Source organism: Callospermophilus lateralis, chromosome 7 (assembly GCF_048772815.1).
Source record: "Callospermophilus lateralis isolate mCalLat2 chromosome 7, mCalLat2.hap1, whole genome shotgun sequence".
NCBI classification, from domain to species: domain Eukaryota; kingdom Metazoa; phylum Chordata; class Mammalia; order Rodentia; family Sciuridae; genus Callospermophilus; species Callospermophilus lateralis.
In genome coordinates, this window is record NC_135311.1 from 87,743,548 (window position 1) to 87,768,839 (window position 25,292).

Here is a 25,292-nt window from a genome sequence, read left to right on the forward strand (position 1 = left end):
CTGTTGGGGTCTCTGTACCATTAGCAGAATGATACTATTGCCAAAAATGAGATACCACATCTTTTGATACTGGAGGAGATGCTGTTTTGACCTTATTTGATCCTTGCAGTCAAAGTCTCTGCTACTTGATTAATTCTGATGGCTTTTCTTCAGCTCAGTGCACAGGAACAGATTAATAAGGTTTGTATGAATCCTGACCATAGGAGCTGAATTATGGCCATCACATTTGCAATGCTGAGAGCAACTAGCAACATCCTACAAGCTGAATGCTTAGAGGTTACGAATGTGGTGTCTGCAGCAGGTTTAATTTCACCCATCACATGGTTTTGTGATATTCAACTGCTGTTCTGATGACTGGCCTTGAAGTTTACTTTTATGATAGCCTGAGTCTTCCAAAAGCCTGTACTTTTTTTCTAAAGCTTTATTATTTCTTTTCGATCAATAAATTTCATCAACTAGGAAACTGCTTCTGCCTGTTGGTATAGCTTTTTCTATATATATATCCTTTCTGCCAGCATATTGTTGTGTTAGAGGAAACAGCACTGAGTGCTACATTTGATAATGGTCTGTGGCGTTCCTTATTGTGGAGGTGGAATGTTTCCCAAAAGACTGCATCTAAAGGCCAGTGCACTAATGTTTCATTGTATTCAGGTATATAAATGAAAGAAATCAATTAATCTGAGCCCATTTTGCAGTCTCTGGTATGATGAATATTGATGAGAAATATGAAAACTTTGACATTGCTTTGAAAAAGCTCATTGTGGTAATGTGTCACCCTTTCAACAACTCATTTCATTCTGAGACTTCAAAGAAAACTTTGGCATCAGTGACAGAATTTTGTGAGGACTCATCAGACTCTGTATTCTGAAAATTAGAACAATAACTTTCTACTGTTTGGTGAAAATCAGTCTCCTAATTTTCTAAACAATAGGAAGCATCTTATATGCATCAAAGATCCAAAGAGTTGCATCTTATCAACATTCTGTTAGCAACATCTAGAATATGTTCAGCTTCTTGCAAACTTTGGTAGAGTGCTAAATGTAGGTCAAACTATCAAGTAATATATTCAAAACTACTGAAATAATCTATTATCTAAAATTATAGTAAAATCATCTTGCCCAAGGCAGAGAAAAATCTCAGTGAAAGTAAAACCTCAGTAAGTATATTTTTTTCAATGAGGCAATAAATATTAGTTTTCTATTGCTGCTGGAACAAATTATCACAAACTTAGTGGCTTAAAACATCAAAAATTTGTCATCTTAGAGTTCTGTTGGCTAGACTTCCAAAACAGTTCTCAATGGGTCTCAACAAGGATATTGGCAAGGCTGCCTTCTTTTCTGAAATCTCCTGGGAAAAAATCCATTTCCCAGCCTTCCCTATCTTCTGGGAATGTTCACATTCCTTGGCTCATAGTCCCCTTCTTCTATTTTCTAAGGCAGCAATTGTGTATCTCTCTGACCATTTTTCCGTTGTCACATCTCTTTCCAACTGCATCCGGAAAAGAGTCTCCTTTTAAGGACCCATGTGATTATACTGGAGGCATCTGGATAATCCAGGATAGTCTCCTCATATCATCCTTTCTATGTAATGTAACATACTCACAGGTTCATTTTTTTTCTGTCTACTATATTGTGCAAGTAATTAGTAGTTAAGCTCCAGAGTTAACTGAGTTTAACATTTACAAATAGATGAGCTTGAGCAAGTTGAAGTTTGTATACATAACTTTTCATTAGTAAAACGGATAAAATAATGGTACATAATAGTTGCCTTAAGTGAGTGAATACATGCAGTCTCCTTAGAACAGTAGATGGTATTCAGTAGAGGGTTCAAATGTTACTATAATTATTAAAAGTATGAAAGCTGAACTATAATCCCAGGTCTTTTATGCAACTGAGTCTTCAACTATACCAGAAAATTACACTTCTGGAATATATTGAAAAACCAACCCTTGTCATTTGTCATATTTCCCTAGATTTCCCAGTAGGTAAGGGGATTGACATCTCTTATTTTGGAAGGAGACAGGAAGAGGGCTGGAAATCCTCTCTCTCCTCATTTGTAGTATTTCTTGTGGTGGCTCACAGTGATAATGGCTCCAATTATCATTCACTCAGCAGTGTCTATGGGTCCTATCTGCAGGATTTTCTAGTAGTTACTAATAATCATTAACTCCAACAGAGAAACATCAGCTCCTTATAGTAGTGGGTGCTAGTATGCACCCTAGTTCGTGGTTTATGGCTAATTTCTGAGTGTTTTTTTCTCCTCTCATTAATAACTTTCAGGTTTCTTAATGGCTTCAGCCCAGTAGCTTCCCTAAATACCACCTCTGGAGATTATCTCATGACAGAGCAACATCATAGATGCTTTAAAGTCCTTTCAAAAGAAGGGACATCTTTGCTTTCCTCAGACATCAACATCTGGATGTGTGTGAGACACAGACCTTGATGCTCCATATGGGCATGACCTGTTGCCATCTCATATTCTGCCCCACTTTAAAACCAGTCTTTACCTATGTCATAGATTAGTCTTCCAAAAGTACCCCTCATGGCTGTATAGAAAGTTTTGCCTTTCACAAGTACTTTTGAGAAAGAATGAATTTAGGAGGTTTCTCACAGTGTTCAGATCTGACCTTATCTTACTAGTTACCTACCTTCTACACCTCCAGACATAAACCAAGGATTCAGAAAGTTAGACTACAAGACCGGTACTTAACATTCTAACTTTAGAGGAGAAAAGAGCTTTTTTTTTTTTTTTTTTTTTTTTTAATGATGAAGGTGAGTGACTATGACAGTCTCAGTTCTTGTAAGTGTAGACTCCAAAATAGAACTTGTCTTAAGGGAACTGCAACTTCAATTTGTGAAATATGATTTTCTTTAAAATTCTAGAAAAAAAAATCTTAGCTCTAGCTGATGCTAAGAAATTGGCTTCTAGGAAGGCCATACCACCAGTAAAAATTATACACTATTACAATTATAATTCAGAACACATTGAATATATTAGAATATAGAATTTCATGATGTCTTGTAATTATGGAAAGTTCAATGAGAGTTTCTAGAGGAAAAACTAACTCATGAAAATAGCAAACAGAGCCATAGATTTAACAGCTTTTAAGGGGCTACTGTTTTTCTCCCATAGTAGCAAATATTAGTTTTCTTTTCCTTAAGTGGACAACATTAATATGTAGCTGTATTGTGTCTTGAAGAAGCAACATTAAACATACATAATAGACTGCGTTTACTTAGTCTCTATAATGTTTAGAAGATGACAGGTTTTATCAATATTATCAAAGACAAGGTATCATCAATAGTGTTTTTCTTTATGAATCAGAAGTATGATGATGAAATATTTTAAGGTTAATTGCTATGTGTATATTTAAGGTTTTGAACAATTTGCTACCTTAGTAACTGAGAACTTTCTATGCAACAAGAGATGAGATTTATCCCATGGTCATTGGGGAAAGTCAGCAAAGGAAGAAAAGAGAAAGAAAGAGGGTCACTAACAGCTGAACATGGTGCTTCAAGGTATGACTGAGCTTTAGCTCACAAAACAATGAAATGGAAAACCCATGAGAAGGACAAAAAGGAGAATTGCTTTAGAAACCTAGGAAATTAGAGATATATGTAAATTAAAATTCTATAACTGATTAAAGTCATCTAGAGGTTTTGCAAAAATCTTGTGCAGATGTTTAAAGGAATTTCAAAATCAATTTCACTACTTTTTAATAGAGTAAACAATAAAATAGAAACCACTTGCTTGTACTTGTTAAAAATTATTAATAATGCATTGGAGCAATCAGGAGACTAGTGAAACCCAGAGAAATTGACTATGAGATTACAAATATTTTAGTGGCAATACGATAAAACATAATATCCTAGCAGAAGAAACACATATTGTTTGATTTTTTAAATCATTCTAAAAGTTTGTTTAGTATTTTATATGTACATAAAATATAGTTCTTTTGTCTTATTTAAAGTATCTAAAACATAAGCAACTCATTGCCTTTTCTATGAGATTCCTTTTAGAAATGATAGATCGATCATTATAATATTTTTTTATAGTTTGATACTGGTCATTATGGACAGTTCTCTTCTGGAAACTGGAATGTAAGAACTAAAATTGTGTTTGGTTTTGGTTATTTTATAATTATATTTTACATTTCATTAATTACTTCAGTATTCTCATGATTCTCTAGCAATTAAACATCTCTGGATGTCTATTATGATTCAAAGGACATTTTCATCCTGCTTATTTCTTGAAGAAAATTTTGAGCTTAAAAATAATTTTCCTTTACTTGTCATATTTTCTTTTAAAAGTCAATGATCATATTCCCCCACTTATTATCATTCCATATTTCTGAATTTATAAAGAAAAAGAAAAGACTTTTTTTCATTTATTTTATAAGTCTTTTAAAGCTGGTTTTTAAATATGAGACCCCAACTGGTGGTAGATATTTGGATTGCTGAGCTTCATACAGTTTACCCATTCTTCCAGATCCCCTAATGGCTTTCCTTCTCAGCATTGCAAAAAGCATAAAATAGTAGAAACTATTAAAAACAGGAGGAGGTTACTCTAGGTGGTTCTGTATTCTCCTTCGTAGCTATTCCTAAAATAGTATTGGTATTCAGGTTTCTGATTATCATCCCTGCAGGCTCCCTCAAAGTCCTTTCAATTGTGTAATTTTTTGACACTGTCTTTGTATTTCAAAATCATGAATTGCAAATTGATGAATTCAGTCAAACTTTTTTTTTTGTCACATAAGCTCAAATAAGGTTTTTGAAGTGTCTTGTTGTAAGCTATATTCAATCAAACTATGATTCTTAAAGGTTTAATAATGTTTTTCTTAATAACTAACACTTTGTTGTATAGTCAGACTGTTCTTCTTAGATGTGTTAGTGAAATCAGAAGGCCAAAACGTCTGGAGCAAATGACCAGAAGACAGTATAGCCATAAATTCCTGACATGTTGATTGAAAGTGGCTATATATTGGCAGTGTGGAGTAGAGTGAAAAAGTAAGTTCATTTTCCACTTTTAGTCTTTATATTTCAATATTATTTGAAATGTTATAGTACAATATTTTCAGTTGTTAGTTGTATAAATTTTTGAAATGTATAGGTTAAATAAAAAAGGTTATTGTAGTTTATGCATCTGGGACTGAGAATATATTTATGGAGGATAATTGTGTTGTGCAGGGTAAAAGATTTGAGGCTTCCTATGATGATGAACAAAAGGGAAGCAGCTCACACCAGAAGGAAGGACCAGCAGAAGGATCTTAAGTACAATTAGTTCTTGATTCACTCTTTGTTCTTTGACTACTTTTTATGGTTCAGAGGTGAACACCTTCAGGGAACTGAATCTACCCCAGCTGGTGTGTGCAATTCATACAAAACCAAACATATCAGTCTTTCTTACAGTAAAGGAACAAGTAAAATTTCCCAAGTCTAGGTATTCCTCTAAATTAGTCATTCTAAGTCAAGGTGGAAACATTCTTGTAGTAGGGAACAGAGGGAACATATGATTTTCCCCTATACATAAACAGACACTTCAGTAAATAAAGAGGCAAATAAAAAAAAAGTAGGATATGAATTTTCTTTAATCACTTTGATGTTTAGTTCAGTACTAAAAAAGGTTGCTTAGTTCCTACTAAAGAATGTCCCTGGGTGTTAAAATATAATCCCTTATTATGGGAATATGATTTGTGCAGGATGATGAGGTTTAATCAACAAGGTTTCAAATATAGGAAGCAATTTATAGTCTATTATGCTTAAGAAAATAGAACTAGTTCACTAATGGTGAGACTCTACTTTGTGCACAACCAGAGACATGAAAAATTGTGCTCTGTATGTGCACTATGAATTGAAATGCATTCTGCTGTAATGTATAACAAATTAGAATAAATAGATAAATTTTAAAAAAGACTATGTATAACTATATTAGTTACATTGTAAATATAATAGGCAACTAAATATATGCACATATATAATTTGATACCTTATGTAGTAATCCTAAACCATTATAGCTGCTTAATTTTGAATTTATCTTATTATATACATAAATATAAAATTTTTATATGTATATGAAATTTAAAAATAACTCACTCTAAATTATGACCTATTAATCTAACTTTCTAGCACAGTTCTGGGACTTTAGGCTAACTCCTTGTCAGCCTTTCCTGGATATCTATTCTCATCTGTTTGTGGCTTTCCCCGACTCATCCAAAGAATCTTTAGGGACAGTGTAATTTTGAATTTATAGGATATAAGAATAAATTCATTGAGTTCTCACAATTTCTTCACACACCCAAAGAGGAAAAATGGCACAATAAAAGTGATGTGTAGTTACCTGGGTTTCTTTTTTTATTTGTCATAGATCCCCTTTCCTTAATATCTGTCTCTTGTTGTCTGACTCTATTTTTACATCTTAAGACATTCACTCCAAATTTCCTTGATCCTTCTGATCGATACCTAGTTTTACAAATCACTTTCTTTAGCTACAAAGAAATACAGATTTGACTCAATTATAATTACTTACTCTTAAATGAACTAGTGCTTTATTTGTAGAATGCAGTTTTTTTTTCTAAGAAAAACATTGAATTAGAATAATCATAGGGTTTTAAAGCATATTTAAATCAGTCTCACTGCAAAAAATCTGACATAGCCAATTTCAGAATCTGTACTCAAGTTTCAGCTGCTGGAAATTCTGATGCCATGGTTGAAAGCACTGCACTTTGGAACAGTAATTCTTATGGATGGGAGTACATCAGAATCTCTGGTACTAAAGCACTTTTAGTTTGAAACATGAAAGAAACCCATTTTCATAATGCAGTAATGGACACTCTTGGTGATCTGCCAGATTTCCTGTATCAGACCTGTGTCCACAAGCTGCAGGTGCTGCTCAGGATTGGACATTTTCCTTGAAATCCCCTCAGCCTGCAGCCTCCTTTCCTGGGAAATGCTTGGCAAGTTACCGCCTTCTCTTTGGGGAGGCCTATAGCCAAGGAATGGCTGATACTATTAAAGACGATTTCTCCTCTTAGGGTGAGACAACCCTGTGGGTGCCATTGATGTGGAATCAGGCTTCTGTTAATATATGTATTTGCTTAGTCTCTAACCCTGCTCTTATAGCTTTCATTTGAAAATAATTCTTCAATTAAAAAAAAAACCTTGCACATAATCCCCATCTCAGGCTCATCATCTAGGAAAAGTGACTTAAGATAAATACAAACTATCATGATTAAAGTTCCATAATATCTTCTTGTTTATTTATTTTGCTTGTTAGTGATTATTTGGAAGCTGGGATCAGGAGATGAAATGCCCTCCACTTCCAGCCTAGAACAATTATGGGGGTAGATTTTCAGAAAATTTTATGATATTATATATATTATATATATAATTTTCTTTGCTTATATATATACATATATATGTGTCTAAATGTTTTTTGAAAAAAACATTGTTAAATGATGATATTTTAGACAGAGACCTGACATATACTGCTTTTTATTTATTTGCTTTTATTTCTAGCAATTTTGGCTTTATAATATTTCCAGGAATTCTAGTTGGTTCTAACCTATTCAAACAAGAAAATAGACAAAAGTTCTCAGAATACCACTTTTAAACATGCAGTAACTTTGTAAAAGGAATGTGAAAGATTTGACACACACTTCTCAATAACCTAATTGACTCTCAGTAATTAATTTCCATTGGTGGACCTGTCAATTCTTTTCAGTAATTACATATTATTTTTGCACTAACGTTAAGAGCTTTCATATTTTGATTGGAAATGCTTGACATTTTCCAAAGAATAGAAACAAATTTAAAAATAAAGTCCCTAAATACTTTCCTGTTCCATTTTTCCCTTTGCTTATCAGGTTCCATGCTAAATAGCTAATGTGAAGCAGCAGACAGAACATAAATAATACATAACTCTAGCAACTACTCTAGCTAGCTGTGTGATTTGGGCTTTAATTTTATTGAAAAAAAAAAGAGAGATTTTACTGGTTGTTAGGCTATATCACTCAGTGATGAAATTCTCAATTTTTATGATTTTCTAAGTGTATTGTTGAATTTAAAAGTCACAATCAAAGTTCTTATTTGAATGGGTACTTTTTAATTACCTTATTTTTTCACATTTATGCTTTGGTGATATTTTCCTAAAGAACTATGTCTATGTAGAAAGATATTTGATTATTTGCTTTTTTAAGCTGAAATCCATGTCTTATTTATATTATAATATCTAGACACTGACACTTTTCAATTGGCTAAAGCATTTTACTATGCCTTTATTTTTTAAAATTTTTTTGGTACCTGGGATTGAACCCAGGGGAGATTAACCACTGAGTCACATCCAAAGCCATTTTTATTTTGATTATGAGACAGGGTTTGGCTAAGTTGCTTAGGACCTTGCTAAGTTGCTGAGGCTGGCTTTGAGCTTGTGATCTTCCTGCCTCAGCCTCCTGAGCTTCTGGGATTATAGGTGTGTACCATTGCAGCTGGTCTACCGTGCTTTTCAAAAAAGTCTATAATTGTTATGGCTGAGGGAAATCTATTAATAGAAGATTATAGACTACATTTATACTAGTAGAAAATCATAAAGACTACATTTATGAATAGATTTAGGATCTTTCTTCCAATATTTTTATTTAAAAAGCCTTGCTATCTCACTTATAATGTCCTTAAATAACCAAGTGGCGCTCTAAACCTCAAACTGCAGTATGACTAAGAAGCAGCTGAAGTAATCTGTTGTAGCGAACATAATTTATACTTAAAATTGACTCTTAATAAGCCCAGGTTTATTTATTACATCAGATCTATTTCAACTGCTTCTCAAACTTAGTCCAAAATATAGTCTATCAACAATATGCTCTTATTCCTAAGTGTTATTTTCACATAATTCATAGGTTTTACAAATTACATTGCATTGCATAATCACTCAAAGCAGAAATAAGGATGGAATATTTATAAATTATATTACTTATAACACAAATTTAGAAATATAGAAAACAAATCATATTTGCCTACCAGTTGTATAAAATGAAGGAAATGTGCTTTTTATAGTTTAATATCTATTTGGTAAATAAAATCACAGGCAATGAAGAGTTCTGGACAAATGTGTTGCTATCTTTGTTTTTTAATGTCTGTGAAGAAAACCTGACGGATAGACATATAGCATGTACCTTTTTCCTAAGTCAAGGGCTTTTGTAGCCCTTTGTTTATGAATCACTCTATGTCATGAGGCTGAGCAAAACTGGAAAGCTATTCCTGTACATTTCTGAACTTGCCAATGCCATGTATACCTCTGAGTATTGAGATCTCTGAGTAAAGATTTCAAATAAATGCTTTTATTCTGCATGTCAGATTATCCTTCTCTTCTTAATATTAGTCATATAAAAAATTCTATTTGATGCAATACTCATATCCACACCAAAGGAAAGTTCATTTTTTCCCCCAAGGGTGGAGTTAAAGAAGTTAAAATCTTGATGCAGATGCTTGGAGATCTGGAGGTGATAATTTAAAACTGATGTAATGAAGTTATAAGAATTATAAAATTCTAGACCATTTACTTGGGATCTATTGGTCATTACATTTTATATTTTCATGCTTCCAGTATTCTTCCTATGGATTAAAATTTTGCCTGTACCAAATTAAAGCATTTTTAGGAACATGAATTTATTTCTCCTATCACTTCTATGACTACATTCAAATTGCCCAAGCTGGTAGAAACATGGGTGAGTTCTCTGGCACCTCCTGAGCTTAGATGTTTATGATAGGTAAGGAGAAGAAGTAACTCTTTTGCTCCAAAGCTCTGGCATGTTTATGTCCTGTTTTCCAGTCCTTTGAGGGCAGGCCAGACCCATAACACAATGTTCACTGTGATCCTATGTCTAGATAATTATTTATGGGGCTATTTAGTGAAATACTGTTATAGTACATAAGGAAAAGGGGCTGTGAATCTTCTTTAATGACTTTAAAATTCAGGTACTTACTCCTTCTTTGCTCAAATGGAGCAAGGAAGGATATTAGTCCCTGAACAATGAGTCTTGATACATCATTACAAGTCCTTCCATTCATAGAGGCCTGGGTTACTTTATGAAATACTACCAAAAGCATGGTACCAGTCAACTATTAATCTAGTTTCTTCTTTCTAATAACATCCTGTGGAAATTATAGTGGCAAATCCCTTGAATTTTATAGCCATGAATTATTATGTTATGAATGTTTAAATATAAAGAATATTGCAGCTTTCTCTACTGGCAGAATCACCACTGCAAGGATACCTTAGTCTACAAGTTATATAATTGCTTAGCAATCCACCCTGTACAGTATGCTCCTAATTATCTAGGTTCAATAGAGAATACATGCTGACTTCCAAGGACTTGTTGAAGCAAATATGTAGACTATGACTAATTAGAGGGCTCTGTAATACTTTCAATATTAGAATATCATATTAGTTTCAACTCTACAGGGTATAAATTTGTCATGTGGCTCCTCTGCTAAGTGGCATTTGCAGATAGAGGCATGTTTTATAGTGCTTATTAAGAGAAAAGGATTTGGAGTCAGATCAATTTGGTTTCAAATCTTGTCTGCCGCAGAGCAGCTAAATGACCTTGGACAAGTTAATTAACCCCTTTGGGAACTCAGTAAAATAGAGAATAATATTACTACTCAACTAACAGAAGTTGTTATGAAGATTACATAAGTTTATGCATATAAGGAGCCTAATACAGTGCCCAGCACATTATAGGTAATAAAAGACTATTATTTTTATTGCTTTGTTATCAGATTTGTTGAATCAAACTCTTTCATCTCTCAGTCACATCTTGCCACCCTAATAGCAATGTTTCTGTACTGTAATAAACCAGACTTTGGCTTCCACCCATGTCATGGAGAGAGGAAGGGATGCATCACCCATGGCCATTTCTACTGCTTTCTCTTCCTAGTATGTGAAAGCAGTTTATTATGGTAGATGGACTCCAACATAATGAACTCCATGGTGAGTAAAGTGTTTTTTTTTTTCAACTACTAAATATTGTTCTGACTGTATCAATGGCAGGGCTAATTGTACTCTATTCTTTGAACCCAGGGAGACCATATTTGGTTAGGACTGCCTTTGGAGTTAAGTTTGCTACCAGATGCTGTTCTCTATTCTTGAAGTCTGGTAAAAAATAGTGTGGCATATGTGGTTTAATCCTGAATCCTTCCTATAGCCTCAGTTAATTTTTTGACTATCTCAAGTGGATTTTTTGGTTTGTTTGTTTGTTTTTGTTTTGCATTAATTTTATAGTAACCAAGAATTTGGATCAGAACTTCTTCCAGAATGAACAAAAAAGCTCACTGTTTTTGTTTTTTGGTACTAGGGATTGAACCTAGGGGTGCTTAACCGCATCCCCAGCCCTTTTTATGTTTTATTTGAGATAGGGTTTTGCTAAGTTGCTGAGGGTGGCTTTGAACTTGAAATCTGCCTCAGCCTCCTGAGCCACTTGGATTATAGGCATGCACCACTTAGCTCAGACAAAGCTCACTTTTGACCTAGTCTCCTTTCAGCCTCGTGGGATGACCATTCAAGTTTTCCCTGTGTGGATGTGATCAGTCTGGATGCTGTTTCACACTGATCCTTGGCATGTGGATGAAACAGTGGTTCCCATCAGCAATAACGAAGAAAACAAGAAATTTTTTATTGATAACTTTATTATAGAAAGCCCTCAATGCCTCTAAGATATTCAGATGTTCTTCGATATTTAAAATTTTGAGAGGTAAAGCATTTAAACACTCATGAACAGTAAGTAAAATAATACTTCTGAGCTTCTGAGAATTGCTAATCTACTATTTGTTTATTGGAAGAGTATGTGCCATATTGCAGCTTAAACTTTTGTGTAACTAGGCTCCTTATAGAGCTTCTACTCAGACTCAGGTAGTAGCTACTGAAGTTAGACATCTATATAATTTGTTTCTTCTCACCTCGTGCTGTAAAATGGACAACTCATGAAAAAAAAATCTGTTTTCAATATTGGACAGAGGAATGTTTTAGCTCATTTATTTATTTTTTACTGGTTGGTATTTTGGGGGTAGATATAGGCTCTGGATTTAACTCTAAATTTTATGTAACCACAATAAGAATGGGGCACTGGAACTAAAGAAATGCAACTGGATTTTCCAAGAGATTAATCCATTTCCTTATGAATAAACTAAATTCTTGCATACATTTTCAGAGCCAATGTCTTTAGAGCCTCTGGACTTTGATAACCAGCTATCTACCATATGTTTGGGCAATGAATTGAGCAGTAATGAGATTTGTGTAGTTTTGGAAATTCTAGACTCTCAATTTTGCAACAATAGAGATTCACTTTTCAGATTGTAAAGTGTTTTAGAGTGTAATCAGCCAGCCAAATAAAAGTGCTTTTGAGTGGGAAATCTTTCAATGGAAACATCATACAATTCAAGCTCTCTGTTATATTTAAACAGAAGAGCAAATTATAAGATCACAGACCTAGTTCAGTCTCACTAGAATCATACAAGTTACCAATGACAGCTAGGCCCAGTAACAAGTGCCTGTAATCTTAGGGAATAGGGAGACTGAGGAAGAAGGACTACAAATTCCAGGCCAGCCTGAGAAACTTAGCAAAAAAGGACTCAAAATAAAAAAGAAAATAAGACATAAAAAAGAGAAAGGACTGGCTATGCAGTTCAGTGGTTTAGCACCCCTGCGTTCAATCTCCAGTACAAAAAAAAAAAGTTAGAAATGAGAAATCAAATGAATAGTTATAAAGTGTTTGTATTCTTCACAGTGGAAGAATTATAGGCAATGATTTGAACATCTCAGATCTAGTCCCCCTCTGTTGAAAACAGAAGAATTGCAACAGTATTCTGACATTTTATTATTAAGTAATATGTTCATTTTTAACTTTAAGATATTATTCTGTATTTCTAAACATTCTGTAAATTATTCTAAATTATTCTGTATTTCTGGTGAGAAAGAAGAGAAAAGTATGTCCTTTAATTTTAACTATCTTAAGAATGATCAGTTTGTTAACTTTTCATTGAAAGAATTTATGGAAGGGATGTAAAACCAGAGACAAAAAGAAGAATTAAGATGAATAAGACATAATGATTTGGGGTTTTTAAGCATATCATCATATGTTTCTTACAATTTCAAACTTATGCTTTTTGTCTTAAGATTTGCTAATAACTTAGTACAATTAAATTGTACAACTAAACCATTGAATATTTTAATTACACTAAACCAATGGTTATCCTCCACATAGTTCAAAGTGGACATAAATGTGTAGTAGATGCAGTAGATGTTCTCCTAATTACTTAGGGCTGCCTCATACACATCCTTATATGTGAATTGTTGCTCCAACTGGTGACCAAAGGCACGTCCATCTCCAAAGGTCAATGGAAATTTTTTTCTAGTCCCTTCCTCCTAATACATATAATAGTGGAATCAAATCCTCCTTTTGGTCTAAGTTCTTCTGTCCTTCCTCTCTGGGCAGGGAAGGAAGAAAGGCAGGAAGAATATAAGAAATAAGGTGTCTGGGAAAATATGGATTAAAGGGCCTGTTTCAGGTTTCAGATATCTCTGGAATGGAGGCATCTAAGAGGTTTTCTTTGTTTTTGTTTTCGTTTTTAGAATTAGGTTTCATGGTCAGAAATTGATCTGTAAATTGCTTTTATAGTAATGGTGAATTGAAAGAGTCTGAACCAGGTAACTCACAGGTAAGTTAAGAGCCTGTAGAAATATGTTCAAATGTAATTTCTAGCTTTCTTTATCATCTTAAAGTTTTATGATGTCACTTAATGTGGTTAAATTTGATGGGGTCAAAAGTCACATCATCTTAATTATCATCAAATTATAATCACTAATCGATTCAGAGCCAAGAGTACTAAACACTGATGGCAGGTTATATAGCTCAGGGTAAACACTTTTAATTTAGGAGTCAGAAAGTCTACACTGGGATTACACAGGCCACAGTGGGTGTGGGGAGCATGTTGGATGTCTAGGCAATAGTTGAGGTTAGAGCTGGATGGGAGTGTGCCTTTCTCCCATGGGTGACAAGCAGGGTTAAGCATGAGTGGAGTATCCAGCGCTTCTGTGAATGCTAATTCTAGTTTTCTCATTTAAAATGTTATTTTCCGTTCTACAGTTTTACTAATGAAATTCTTTACAAGCCTGAAGAGCTGAAGAGATGTCAGTCAGCTTGGCTTGGCACTGAATCATTATGTCATCATCCTGTTACTTTGAGAAAGCATTTTCCTAAATAATAAAGTGATATACAAGCAAACATTTGGAAACAAATTTTTAGGAATTGCCTACATAGCTTTTATTTCCATAAATAATACAATTTGAAGGAAAAGCCAGCAAACACCAAAATCCATTTCCTTTCAAATAGAAAGCTTAAATATGTATTTTTTCTTATCCTTTTTATTTGTCAAGTATTAGAACGGATTCTTTTTTTTCCATGTACTGAAAAACTTTCTGACTTCGCAGCTAGCTTATTAAAGCACAGTAAAAACACTTAAAATATTTTTCTAACCTTCATTATCACAGTAGAGGACAGTATTCTTAAATTAAAATTGTCAATAAGAAATTTAATTTTCTTAATATGAACTTCTTTCTTTATACATGAAGAGCAATTTGCCTTCTTATCTATATAGCAGTTTCATTTATCATAAGATCAGAAGAGCATATTTTGTACAATAATTTTATAAACTTATAATTATATAACTTTTCTAAACTTAATAAGTATATACTTGTATTTTTTTAGAAAAATTCATTCTTACCTTGTCAGAAGGTTTGAATGGATTTCCTTGTCCACTAATTCCACCACTGATACTAAATCCAAGGCCAGGATTCTTTTCTATTCTCACACAAAACTATGTAAAAAAGGTTTAAAAAGAGTAATCAAATAGTTATCAAAGCTAAACATTTTCAAATAACTTCATCCAAGTAGAAAAGATTAATATTGCACTAATTTCTTAGGATTATCTATATTGACCTGTGTAAACTGACAAAATTTGTTGGGTGTTTATATAACAGTTATGATGAAAATAACTTAAAATTACCTAGGTAAGTAGACATCTTTATGCACTTATTTATCACCATCTGTATAAATGAATTTTGATTAGTAGGGTTTAAAAATCAAAAGTCTTATAAACATTTAAGAGATCATGCATTATTTTAGCAACCTATCATAAATGCACATGTATTTATTTAATTAGAATGAATGGCAGGGATAATTGGAAGAAAGCTCTCAAATGCAGAGTGAGGATAAAGTACTCCTGCTTTCTAGTAAGGTAGTATCGTTCTTCTCCTTAATAGATTATTATATTATTCAGGAATATTAGGGTTTTAGAGAAACAGGACATAGCTGGAGTGAAGGTGAAATGGGAGGAATGAGGTGCTCAGTGAATAGTTTCAGACCTGGCAGCAGCTTATGGAGCAGGAGTTAGGTGCCTTGGAAGAAAGTAGACATTGTGAAGAAGTCAAAGAAAGAGGTCAAGAATATGGAGATATTGGGCTGGGGTTGTGGCTGAAGTGGTACAGTGCTTGCCTATCATGCATGGGGCACTGGGTTCGATCCTTAGCACCACATAAAAAATAAAATAAAGATGTTGTGTCCACCTAAAACTAAAAAATAAATATCTTTTTGAGAAAGAATATGGAGATATTGATTATGACAGGGAATGTTAAAATAGGTGTTCAGGACTCTGAGGGCAAGTATTCTAACATTCTGTGTTATGTTATTCACCTGCCCCCACACCCCAAATCATCTGTACAAGTCTGTTAAACACTGGAGCCTTGTGTTTTATAGTACCAAGGGGAATAATGGCATTAGGAGTAGAATTGCCTTGGAGTAAGGCTACAGTAAAAATGTTATCAATCATTAAAGTCAATACAGACCAGATCAAGAATTCAGTAGAAAGGCAATCAGCGCCAGGGACAGCCTAGAGAATTCCTGGTGATCCTGAACTGGGAACATATGTGAGCTGTGGTAAAAATGCTAGCTCTGCATATAAAGTGGGACAGAATGACCCCAGATGATTGAAAGCCTTGGGACCAAGAGGCTTGGTTACATAAAGAAAAAAAAACCACTTTTATACATTTTAAGTACAGAATAAGTACTGGAATAAGGTGAATCAAGTGTTACAGAGGTTTGCAGGCAAAAGATTAATAATTAAGAAAAAATAAAAAGAAACACATTAGCATATATTTTGTATTTATATAAACATATACTGGAAACATTCTTAAAGATGATTGGAAATATTTGCTTTCTTAAGAAGCTTAATGTTTTCTCCTGACATTCTTGCTTAGCCTAGTAATTAGTTTAATGCAAATTCCCAAAACATTCTGTGTTTTTATTTTCAAGGTATCTTTTAATCCCTACCTCTTAGGCAGTAAACATAAATCCTGTTCCTGACTTAATTAACACATATCGTGAGTCACTGGAAACTAGATTCATTTGGCTTGTCTCCTTAATGTGACCATCTGTAATTCATTGTCATAGTTCATAATAGTAAATATAATGTTTATTACATAGTTCACTTGCAACACAAAAGCAAAAAGTCATTTATACCAATGTGATTTTTTATGGTAGAGTCATAGTCATTAATGAAATTTCTAAAGTAGGGTAAAAGCAATTACTAAAAGTAATCTTTCATATCTTTTTTTTTTTTACAGCACTGAGGATTGAATCCAGAAGTGCTGTACTACTGAGTTACATCCTGAGTACATTTTTTTTTTTAAATTTTGAAACATGGTCTCCTTAAGTTGCCCAGGCTGTCCTTGAACTTGCAATGATGCTGCCTCATCCTCCCAATGGCTTATCTTTTCTTTGTAAAGATACAGTTAATTACAACTTTTCTTTAAATTGCACTAGATTTGTTAGAACTAGTAATTATAGAATAGTAGCAACTACAATTTATAATAGGTTATGTTTATATGGCTCACAGTCTATGCTTATGAACATATAATAGCTTGATTTAGCTGACATATTTTAGCTTTATTCAATATGTTAGTTTACCTTTCTTCTTATTGTTTGTTAATTGGAAAATGAGAAGAAAGCAACCAATATGCTTAAAACATTTTTCTTTTGTGTCTGCCCATCTATGTATTTCTAATTAAATTATTTAAAATTTGGGTTATATCTTTCTCATGTGAAAGTCTCATGTTGCACAACACGGGAAGGTATATGTACTCCTTGCTTTCCCCAGGCCACTCTAAAACCCGAAAAGAAACAAATGCAACAGATTTCATTTACACAGAAATTTCTGAGAGTTTTCTCCAGTCATTTTTTTTCAAGGTAGTGACTATATCTATTTTATATTATTGTAAATTTGAAGGCACTAAAAATCTAAGGAAAACAAATTTCATATGTGCCAAGTATTTGAAGAACTGTCTCAATATATTTTTTAATAATAGAAATAATAAAGATGACACTGTGGTTTTATAAATATGACAAACAAACATAAATTCTTATCTGAAGCTAGACTACTCTTGGGCATGCTAAGGTATGGCTAATAGGTTGTGCTGTGACTACTGGGTCTCATAAAGCATGTCAGGAAGAGTATTCATCTCACATATAAGGAGTTCCACCTGTCTGCCAAGGCCCAGAGAGGCCATAAAATGTTAAGAGAGAGAATACCTCCCAGCCAAGAAGCAGTCTGAAATCAAAGAGGATTAGCAAAGAGGACAGGAGCATTCTAGCAAAAGGTCAAGTCTAGGAGTCTAATAAATAGCTTATTTAGTGACAATCAATATTTCAATTTTCTTCTGACAACAGAGAATAAAGTTTTTGGTTAAGCAATCAAGGGTGCATTTTCTTCCTTCAGCATCTCTTTCTATTACTTCCTTTCACTTGAAACTTCTGGTCTGTGTTAATCTTACTTTAATTAAAATACTGGGTCTTATTTTATGGAGGCCTTCATGATAAAATGGATTGTTGTGTCATAGTAAGGCCTGGTGAGGTCATAATCTATGTAGAAGCCAGTGCTCTGACTTGGTCCCACGATAATCTAAAACCTCACAGAAGAATAAAGGAAATGTGTGTGTGTGTGTGTGTGTGTGTGTGTGTGTGTGTGTGTTTTGGAAAGTATAATTCAGGATTAGGGAAATATCATTACAGAAAAATATCTGGTGATACTATGATAAATTGATCTCCTAGTTTTGAAACTTGATAGTTTTTGTAAGAGATCCGAAACTCTTACAGCTATCTTCAAGCATGAGGAGAAAGTCTTTTTGACACAGGAACCAACCCATGGAAACAGAAGTCCAGACTTCCAGTGAGCCTGCATTATCTTCTCTGAGTCCTGCCCATCCCTGCAGTTTCAATTTATATGAGTCAAAACATTCTCTTTTGGCATAAGTCTTATTGAGTTGAGTCCTTGCAATCAAATGTCCCAGGTGGTTAAAAAAATATATAGGAGAACCTTGCTTAGTTACAAATATCAAAGAAGACTTTCTTTTCTATTACTTTTTTTTAAAGAAACAATACACTTGTTTTAAAATCCTCTTTTTTTGAGAATTTTTAATATTTATGTTTTTTAGTTCTCGACAGACACAACATCTTTGTTTGTATGTAGTGCTGAGGATCGAACCTGGGACAGATGCTCGCATGCCAGGAAAGCACGCTACCGCTTGAGCCACATCCCCAGCCCCTTAAAATCCTCTTGGGAAGTAAAACAACTCGAACCTAAATATTTTACACTGTGTGAAATTCCAGTCATCATGGATGTAAATCAAAATCACAATGAGATACTATTTCATAGGATGACTATAATGAAAGTCTCAAGTATTGGTAGGCATGTAGAGAAACTGGAACAGTCATTTATTGCTACTGGCAATGTATGTTGCAGCTACTTTAGAAATTTAGCTATTCCTCAGAATGATAAATATAATTTCCATATGACTTGGAAATTTCACTCATATTTATCTACCCAAGAAACATGAGAACATACAAATCTGTACATGAATGATCATAGCAGCATTATTCATAAAACGTGAAAAATAGAAACAACCCAAATGTCCATCAACTGATAAATATATAAGAAAAATATGGTATATCTATACAATGGAATATTATTTAGCCATGGTAAGCAATGAAGGACTGATACAAGCTACAATGAGTACATGATGTGCAGTGAGAGAAACAAACAAGTCACACACACACACAAAAAAAACACATATTGCATGATCTCATTTATATTAATTGTCCAGAATAGGACAATTTTATGCAGAGACAAAGTAGATGAGTGAATGGCTAGGCTAGAGGGAAGGAATTTTGAAAGTGCTAGTGAGTGAAAGGGTCCTTTTTAGAATGCTGAAAACATTATAAAAGTAGTTTGCAATGATGGTTGTCCAACTGCATAAATAAGACAAAAAATAAATTACTGGTATATATTGAACAGGTGAACTTTATGGTATGTAAATTCTATCAATAAAGCTGTTAAAAAGTAAGATCAGTAGGACAGAGAACAGCTAAGGAAAGACCCAAGGAAGGGGTAGGCAGAGAGATCAGATCTGTAGGGACATTGTAATATAAGGATTTGGAATTTATTCAGAAATTTGGGAATCCAGTGGAGGATTTTAAGCAGAAGAGTGATATGATATGGCTCATATTTTGAAAAAATAACTGACAGTGGAGAATAAATAAAAGTGGAGTAAACTGGAAGAAAAGAAAGCAATTAGGAGGTTTTGGCAGTAGTTAGAGGTTAGGTTATGGCCAACTAAGGTGGTGGTACAGGTGATGAAAAGGGTGGATTCAGGATATATTTGCATGGAATTGTTTTGAATTGGATGTGGGCCATAAGAAAGGGAAATCAAGGATTTTTGGTCATAGCAAAATGGTCAATAGAAGAACCATTAATGTTATGGAGAACTCTGGAGAGAAGTGGGTCTGGTAGGAACAAGGACAGGGACAGGAATTTGATAGTTCACATCATGCTAAGTGATGTAAAAGGAAAAACTTGGAAAGATTTCTTTTATTAAATTACAGGGTTTTTTTCAAAACTACAGTGAGATGTCATCTCACCTTGGTTAGAATGACTGTTATTAAAAAAATAATAACAAATGTTAGGATGTGGAGGGCAAAGAACTGTCTTATAATGTAGGTTGGGTATAATATATGGAGAACAGTATGGAGTTCCTCAAAAAACTAAAATAGATCTGCCACATAATACAGCTGTCCCACTTTGGGGTATAAATTCAAAGGAAATGAAATGAGCATATCGAAGAGAAACCTGCACTCCCATGTTTATTGCAGAACTACTCACAATAGTTAAGGAATCAACCTAGGTGCCCATCAGCAGATAAATGGGTAAAGAGAAGTGGTTTGTATACACATGGAATATTCAGTCCTAAAGAAAAATGAAACCCTGTCATTTGCAGCGAAATGGATGGAAATGGAGGACACTGTGTTAAGTAAAATAAGCCAGCCACAGAAAAACAAGTACTGCATGCACTAATATGTGGAAGTTAAAAAAAAAAAGCTGATTTGAATGTAGAAATTGATTACTAGGAGTTGAGAAGCTGGAGTGGGGTGAGGAAACAAAGAGGGACTCTGCTTGATCAGCACTCTATGCATGCCTTGAAACATTACATGGAACTCTATTAATATTCACAATTAATACACACTAATAAAATATAGATTTTAAATGAAATATATTAACTTAATTAAGGGAGTTAGAAAATATGTATTAAATGATTTCAATATATGTTATTTCCTTAAATGACTTCAAATGAATCTCATACCTAATATTGCCCATTGTAAAGTATTGCTATTTGTAAAGATTTCCCATAGATTTTTATTCTCTGGTTATCACAGTAATACCACACACACACAAAACAAAACAAAAAACACTGCAGCTCTGGATTCATAATTCAGTTTGACACAAAGAATTTGCACCTCAACACCATAAATTCTAATAAATGGACTTTCTAAGTTGTACACAGTTGCATGTACACAATTACAGGTCACACAGAGCAGAAGGCAATGTGTGAGGCAATGAACCATATAAAAATAAACAAAATAGGGGCTGGGGCTGGGGCTCAGCGGTAGAGTGCTTGCCTAGCACGTGCAGGGCACTGGGTTCAATCCTTAGCACTACATACAAATAAAACAAAGGTATAAAAAATAAATATAAACAAAATTAAGGCATGCTGTCCATATACAACTACCAAAAATAAATAAATAAATAAATAACTGAATCAGAGAACTGGGTTGAGGTTATAATATTTATGGGATAATAGATACGAATTTTTTTAACTTCCTAGGATGCCTTGGTAAAGCATGGTTCCAAAGGATGCCTTTGGTAAAGCATAGATTCTAAAAATTAAATTTTTAGAATCTCTGGAGAATTAAAAACCTCACATCATTAGCTGATGATAAATATCTATCTGGTTATTATACGTGAAATCCAGCTCTTAGCTCAAGGAAGGAGAGGAAGAGAATTATCTTGGAAAAAAAAATCTGTGATTCTGAGAATGATAATACATGTTTCAGTTTTAAGATCGGTATTAAGAAATAGAGGCAATGTTTAAAGAAAGTGGGATCCAAATGATAAGTAGCCCTTAATATAAAGAAAAAAATGGAAATGAAGGTAATCTTGACTGATAGGCTTAGAAAAGAAGGTGGGGTGAAATGTAAAGTTTGAGTGAGGAATAAACCTTTTAAAACCATATTAAGGGGTTAGTACAGTCAATGGGAGCTTTGCCTAATTATGTGAAAAATGAAATAAGAGAAATTAATTTTATGAGAGTCTTAAGGTCTTAATGTCTTTCTTTCTAAGCTTAATATAATTCAATAGATAAGATTATGTTTTCTGGTCCTAAGGAAGAAAAGCAGATTCTACTATGGAAAAGCATATCCCAATTTTAGATAGGTCAGAAGAGCCACAAAGTTTTTGCTCCATGGCATTGATCAGTAGTTTTTGGAGCATTTCAGCAGTATTTCTCTTCTAGATATTCTTTATAATGTTATCATAGCAAAGCTTTATCTCTATGCTGTTCAACAACCTGAACTTCTAGAAAATGTTTACCTACAAACAAGGATGATTAATAACTAACGAATAACTAATAATAGCTAACTTTTTACACTATTATCCCAGAGGCCTTGGTCTAAAAACCTCACCCACTAAGGTTCTCTATAATATTCCAAAGCTGTAGAGCTAAACCGGAGTTGGGTGTGAGACAAGATAAAACAATTTTGACCCGTCCTTTTTCCTATGTGATGTTGAAAGGGCATTTTACTAACCATAAATTCCTAAGTGTTACAGTACTTAACCACTGAAAATCAATAAAATGCCTACAAAGAGTATTCCATCCCATTCAAGATGATGATGTTATGTGTCCTGAACCACATTAATAAGGGCAAGCAAACCATGGACTTTTCATATTTACCTGAAAATTCAACAATAATTTAAAAAGAAAAGAAAAAAAACAACAACAATCAATTCTTCTCACCTGCTCTGGATAGCCATCCATACTCCTTTGCCCTTTAGTTTGAATTAAGCACCGTCCAGGCTGAGGTCCCCGTGTGGCCTGCGAAGAGGGGATCTGAATAGGCAATGGTGACTGAAATTGCTGGATGGTCACTTTGTTTATATTTCCTTCATATGGCTGCTGCTCCCGGCTGCGATGCTGCAGGCTTTGGGACCCCATCAAAGTCTGGATGTGGCTGCCTGCCTGTGGAGAAGATAATCTGTCAGGCGAAGCCTCCTGGTGCTGAAAGGATGTGATTAAAGTAGGAAACACGTTCAGAATACCTCTCGGGTAAAGTGGAATCATTTGGGCTTTCAGCCACAGCTGGAAAGGATAATGAAGAAACAGCAAGGGTCTGTCTACTGTGGTTTGTGAAAATGTTAATATTGGAGCAAGGTCGAGTTAAATGTATTTGTAGTCATCTGGTGGTTTGCCAAAGATCATTTTAACCCCTTTGGTAAGGGAACAAAATTCAGCCTGAAAAATCTCAAGTAGTAAAAGAAGTCACTAAACATAAAGCAGAGCTCTAAGTTGGCTATTTGACTTAAAAAATAACAGAAATGTCTAATACATGACATCAGGAGGAAAATGATACAATTTTTACAAATTTCATCCTTTTCCTGTTTCCTGATTCCAAAGCAAAAGAATTGAATTGTTAAGTTTTATGACACAGGTGCATAATGAGCTTGTTTAGGTAAGTATAACCAATGGCATTAATTTTTTACATTGTTAAATGAAGAGTTAAGTTTTTGGAATCTCTATGCAACATTAAAATTAATCATGTGCTAAGTTCCTGTGTTTGTAGACTGTGGAGGCACAAGATCTGGGACAGTCTTCAAAATGAACTCTGTACATTTCTTTTTACTATTTTTAAGTTCTTAAAGAGTAACATAAAAAAGTGAAGACATTACAGTGAGAGTGGAAAATTGTTTAAAGAAGGAAGTTCAAGAAGTCATTTCAAAAGAATATTCAAAATCATTATTTGGCAGTACATAGAGCAAAATAAACACATAGTTGGTTATATTTTAGATGTACAACAGCTGTCTTGGTATTAAGATTTCTACATGCAGAGACATTAAGATATTTCAGTCATAAGAAACTGGAGGAAAAGTTGCAAAAAAGAATTTTGGTCTATGCGAGAACCATGTGAAAACAATTCTCAGTCCAAAGTGGTCTGACACACTTATGCAGGGATTGAAGCACAATAACTACATAAATACAATTCAGATAACCTTATAAAAGACAAATGTCTAGTTCTCAATTCTCAGAAACTTTCATGAAAGGACATGTCACAAACTTTTCAGGGCAAATAGTTTTCTGGTCAAGTTTTTCCTTATTACAATGTTCTCTTGTTTGGTAGGACAAGTACCCATGTCAAACCCAGTATCAGATTTTGATCTGCTTTGTTCTGAATGAACTCACAGTTATATAGTTAAAAAGATAATCTGCAGTTAGAGGAGTTGGGAGTGGAGGCTGTTCACTGAGGCTGACTGAGTACTGAGCAGGCTGCGATTGACACCTACTTCTCACCCCCACTGGTATAATTCATGGGTCTCAGTCAGTACTTGAATCACTGGATGGAAGGAGGACTAGAAATGTGACTGAAAGTGATCACACTGATAAGCAAAGATTTTTGCACCATGACAAACTTATAAGGAAACAAGAACATAGCTTTGGTTCCTTGACAAATAATCTAAACAAGAAAATCAATAATGACTACTTAACTACTGTTTTTCTGATTAATCTGGTAATGGTCTATTCAAGGATGAAAATCTAATTTTTTATATTATAGAACTGCAATACACACTATTATTCTGTTTGTTTTTCTTCTGATGTGAACTCAGGACTATGCAAATTTTGAATGAAGGGAAAATATCATATCATATTTAGTGTTTTTAATGACTGGCACAGTAACTGCATTTAATAAATAATAGCTTCCATCCAAACACTTGGTACCAAACAGTGTGCTAAAATATCTTAAATATATTACCTCTTGTAATCTTCACAACAGCATTACAAAGGAATTATTATTATTATTCATTTATACTGAGAAGGAAACCAAGGTTAGGAGAGGTTAAAAAACTTATCCAAGTAATTGTACAACTGGTAAACTGGAAGGACCAGCATGTGAAGGCTGTATGACTATGAGGGTTATGCTCTTAAACACTGTATTATACTGCAACCCTTTCCCTCCAAGTTGGCACCCTCACCTCATAGTTGAACTGTGAGCTGAAAAGGAACCATGAAAGGAAACAAGTTCTAGTTGTGGAGGGAGAATATATACAACTTTTTCAGCAGCTCTTGAATTTGCCAAAGGAGGTGAATTAGGTCTATTAGCTCTTTTGGATGCTGTGCATGTGATTTCAAGCTGTACAGTTCAGCAAATAGGATTGTGCTTTTGTATTTAGTGATCTTTCTGGTCCTATGAAGTAACAAAGCAAATGTTCTCAGATGGCTTGGCAAAACAAAAAGTATGGAAGGAACATACTACTAAGTGATTTTTTTTTTTGCAGCAGAATTTCTTTCACTCTTCTGGACTATAGGCTGTAAAAATGGGGATGAGGAATTATTGCTCTACCAAGCAAAGAATTAGTATACTAAAATTTGTATAGTCGAACAAACATAAAGGACATAAGATATCTAGGGGGATCAATTAGAGAACAGAGAGGTTGCAAAGAAGAGGATTTTTTTTTTTTTTTTTTTTGCACAAAGACTTAAGAAAGGTAAAAAGGACATTTACAATGAAGTACAAGGGACTAATGAAAACAGAAAATGTCAGAGGCTGGATTTGTTCAAGCAGAGGGTGAGCTATATGAATACTGACTCAC

The 25,292-nt window shown here is 33.9% G+C and overlaps 1 protein-coding gene across 2 annotated transcripts in view; it reads right to left on the reverse strand.

The window, feature by feature from the left end:
- Positions 1 to 25,292, reverse strand: part of Lrrc7 (leucine rich repeat containing 7) — a 403,609-nt gene that overhangs the window by 18,881 nt on the left and 359,436 nt on the right. For both annotated transcript variants that reach the window (XM_076862304.2, XM_076862303.2), the window contains 2 exons: positions 22,447 to 22,668; positions 14,772 to 14,864 (listed from right to left, as the gene is read on the reverse strand). In XM_076862304.2, the coding sequence (XP_076718419.2) occupies positions 14,772 to 14,864; positions 22,447 to 22,668 (315 nt within the window). The remainder of the gene's footprint in view (positions 1 to 14,771; positions 14,865 to 22,446; positions 22,669 to 25,292) is intronic.